This window comes from Orbicella faveolata, unplaced genomic scaffold, assembly GCF_042242905.1.
Source record: "Orbicella faveolata isolate gen_17 unplaced genomic scaffold, um_ofav_v1 contig_36, whole genome shotgun sequence".
Classification (NCBI taxonomy): domain Eukaryota; kingdom Metazoa; phylum Cnidaria; class Anthozoa; order Scleractinia; family Merulinidae; genus Orbicella; species Orbicella faveolata.
The window spans coordinates 1018197-1022095 of record NW_028301565.1 but is presented as its reverse complement, the minus strand read 5'-3'; the positions used below and the strand labels follow the sequence as shown (position 1 = coordinate 1022095).

At 37.5% G+C, this 3899-nt stretch overlaps 1 protein-coding gene across 1 annotated transcript; it reads left to right on the top strand.

The window, feature by feature from the left end:
* The first annotated feature begins 2206 nt into the window (after positions 1-2206).
* Positions 2207-3168, top strand: LOC149101919 (putative G protein-coupled receptor 19). Its single transcript, XM_089274854.1, has 2 exons — positions 2207-2431; positions 2712-3168. The coding sequence occupies exons 1-2, from the start codon at positions 2350-2352 to the stop codon at positions 3119-3121; spliced, it is 492 nt and encodes a 163-aa protein (XP_089130980.1). The 5' UTR covers positions 2207-2349; the 3' UTR covers positions 3122-3168.
* The last annotated feature ends 731 nt before the right edge of the window (positions 3169-3899 follow it).

Below are 3899 nucleotides of genomic sequence, written 5' to 3'. Positions count from 1 at the left end.
TGCGCAGCTTGTCTTAGACGCTGACGTCCAGGTAAAACTTAAATTTTAGCGCGAGCATTTACGGAGTTTAAATTGCAGACCACTATGGAGGAAGCCTGTTTTGCCCTCTCGCATGGTGTTTTTTGATGCTAGTGCTGTTGGTTTGCTGCCTTTATCTCCATGAACAGCAAACCTGTTTCGCACAAGAATTGGATGCTATTGAAATGAGACAAAGTTCAACGTGGAGAGAGCTTGTGTGTCAAACATGCTCTACTAGGTTTTTCTCATTTGCTCAAGGGAAATTATGTTAAATGGTACACCGATAATCAGGGTGTTGCAACTATTGTTAATTCTGCTAGCAACAAGGTTCATTTGTATAAGTTAGCATAAGAGGCACATTTCTTTACCAACAAAAGTAACCCTTATCACAACAAGATGCAGCGGAGACAGTTTTCAAAATAGAGTGGAACTACAAAATTGATGTCTTGCCAGGGCGCCCTCAAACCTGTTCATCCCGTCTACTGTAAATGGAACTCCTTTTTACAAATTCTTCAAATTCTTCAGAGAAGTTTACATGGATTCCAGTCTTCCATCCAATTAAATTTTTATGCTAAGATATTGTGGGTTGAAGAACTGTCCTCATCCTCTATGTCAAGGTAGTTACAATTTATGTGTTAAGAAGGCTTCTTTAAAATGTTCTCTTGTGGCAAATGTTATAAGTTTTCTATAAAATGCCTGCCTTTTATGATGACGGGGTCCTCTCTTTTACCAGATTTTATCTCCAAGAGTGAGCAAATGGAAGTAAAGGAGTGCCCTGAAGAAGAAGACATGTACCATTCTTTTGGAAAACAATAGACTGCAAGACTGATACTACGTGAAAGACGTTTCGAGACACCAACATGACAATAACTGATAAAGCAAGATCGTAACAGTGGACAGCTGTTTCGTCCTTATTGGGACTCGTCAGCAACCGTATGTCCTACAATGGCAGCGTTTTTCGTAGGCGGTCTTCTGCAGTTTCTGGTTTACCATTCTTTTGCCTTTGCAAGAAGCACGAAACAGGGTATGAATTAAAATTTAATAGCCCCTTTTCACACACAGAAAGGACATCAAATAATTTCTTTACGAGATCAGATTAATAGCCCGCTAAATAAGAAAAAAAGGCAAATCCTGAGGATATGCCCGAGGGGGGAAGGGAAGGGGAGGGGGGTGTTAACAGGTGAAATTGAACCAGTTTTTTTTTTGGGGGGGGGGTGTTTTTTTTTCACTACTCCGGTGAAATTTTAATTTCTGTAAAAAAAGCAATTAATCATATTATAAATTATATGAAATTACAACGTACTCGATTTCACTGATCGAGTTTTATCGAGCACCCAATCGACTTCGCACTAACCAAGTTTGCACCACACATTTTTGAGGGGTTGACCGCCGGAGTTCGCTCCCTTCTCTGTGTGAGTCTATCAAGAAGTAAGCTTAATTTAAATTCAAAAAAATTACAGTCCACCATATACCAAAATTAAAATAACTACTCTTAAAAGTGAAAACACTGATTATTTCACGTTTAAGCGTGAAGTGAATGCTGTGGCGAAACTCGCTTGACATCTTGGTACGAACTCGATTGGGTGTGAAATCTCCTTCGGCTATGAATGTGACAAGTCCATCCTCATAAAACACCTGCTTTTATTAATATTTTTATTTTAATATTGGATTTAAGAAAGTCAAACAATGACTCTTTCAAGACGTTCAAATGACTAGATGTCTATCAAAACAACGGAGCCAACAAGTTTCATTACGAAAACCTCTAAATCAAATGGAAAAATATTATCTCTCACTGACAGTTGTAGTACAATATACAGTACTGATAAATGGAATTTGAGACCTTATGCGTCAAGGATGATTGAATGATAGACACGAAAAAACGGCAAAAACGAGAAACCAAATTACACGCCATGTAGTTTTTTAGCTGGTCGAAAGTCAAGCATTGAGCAAGAACAAAGAAAATCAAGGATAAAATAATGTAAGTCGATATAAAGATATCCAAAAACAGTGAGAAATAAATGTTTTATAGGGCCATGCAGGAAGTTGTAGCTAACAAAGGATCAGGGAAAAAGTAATTAAGAACTGGTCAGTTTCATTAAAACAAGCAGTAAACGAAATCATTCTGTTTCCTCGCAAATGTTTACAGTAATCTTACCTTACCAAGTACACCTTTAAAGAAATTGAGTTATGCTTGGGCGCGCTTTCCAGCTGTGATCATGTTGTGATGTTCAGCTTGGATGCTCAAAGGTGAGGTTTTCGATTATAGAAAAGTTTTAAACCAGGCCTGATTTTTAATTATAGATAATATGTAAAGAGCTTCTTGTGAGTGAGATGAAGTTGACGTCTGGTACAAATTGCAGTGGCCTCGACATGCAACCTGATCTTGACAGAAGTAGTGATATTCCATGTACAGGTAATAATTTAGTGTTTATAATTACTCTCGATTTAGTGTTCACTTACATGCTAGGTAAACTTTCGTCAGTGCCGTGTTCGATGTTACTAAATGTCGGTCCATAAAAAAGGACGCGGTAGTCCATGTTTCAAGTCTTGAGCTATAGATGCCGAAAATAAATTTTGCATAAATTGTGTCCAGGTTTCCGTAGCGTTTAGCATCATACTCACCATAATTAATTCAGCCACTAAGTCATATTTCAGCGAATATCACTGATATTTTTCAATCTTGTTATTTACAGGGAATGAGACTCGTGCTGCGGCGGCAGCAGGTATCCAGCTAGTACCGGGTCTGATATCTACTGCGTACGTCGTTTTATTTACCGCGTCAATATTCGGCAACTCAGTTATCATTCACATTATACGAACAGATAACTCCATGAAGACCACAATCAATTATTTGATTTTGAATCAAGCCTGCGCTGATCTCTACAGAACATTAATGGAATCTCTACATATTTTATTTTATCTTATGGGAGGGCGCTGGTTCGGAGGCATTGTAGGTCTGATCACTTGCAAGTTATTTCTAGCAAACATGTTTATTCCGGCCATCTTTACAATTTGGATTCTCCCGACCACTGCTGTTGATCGCTTTTACGCTGTTATTCGACCTTTCCGGTCCTCGCCTTATCTCGACATTTTAAAAAGATAATCCTAATATCGTGGAGTTGGTCCGTTGTTTGTTCCATAGAAGTCTCCGTCAGAGGAAGCTTGCAAAAAAGCAAACAAGACTATTTTTGCGATACAATTAATTTACTACAAAAACAGATAGCATTTTATCTTTTGACTGTTTCTTTGAATGTTGTCCTGCCTCTTTTCATAACAGCAGTTCTTTACATCATTGTTTGTCACAAACTTTGGTCACGTGAGGTACCAGGAGAAGGAACCAATCAGAATCAAAGACAAGCTGAAGCCATAAAAACAGCCAGAAAAGTTACCCGGATGATGATAACTGTTGTGATTTTATATATGCTGTGTTTCTTTCCCTTTTTTGTAGGAAGTAGCCTCTACCATTTTGATTATGAACAAGATGAGTCAGATCTTATATTTTTATTGCTTTTTCTAATAGCATTTGCCTACAGTGGGCTCAATCCATACGTTTATCTTACCTTTAACCAAAAGTTTCGAAATGGATTTAAAAGTTTGTTTGGAAATTGCTTAAGTAAAATCACATTTCCTAATATTGTTTTTTTTCGATCGCAAAGCGTCGATCTTCAGCAAACATAGGCCGTCCACGGAGAGAGTTGTTTATCAAGGACGGTAAAGAGACTCATAGCTGTATAAGCAAGAATAATTTAATACTTGAAAAATAACGATTTATATGAGGAAACGACAATTTGATTTACACGCATAACACTGTCCAGATAATTAAAAATGTATATAGTCGAGGAGTAATAAATGTGACCTGAAAAGTGATATATATTGAATCC

Excerpts from the sequence above, each read along its gene's own strand:
- LOC149101919 (XM_089274854.1), top strand. The coding sequence starts at position 2,350 with ATGAAGTTGACGTCTGGTACAAATTGCAGTGGCCTCGACATGCAACCT. Across the intron at positions 2,432-2,711 it reads TAGTGATATTCCATGTACAG|GGAATGAGACTCGTGCTGCG; the intron begins GTAATAATTTAG and ends TGTTATTTACAG.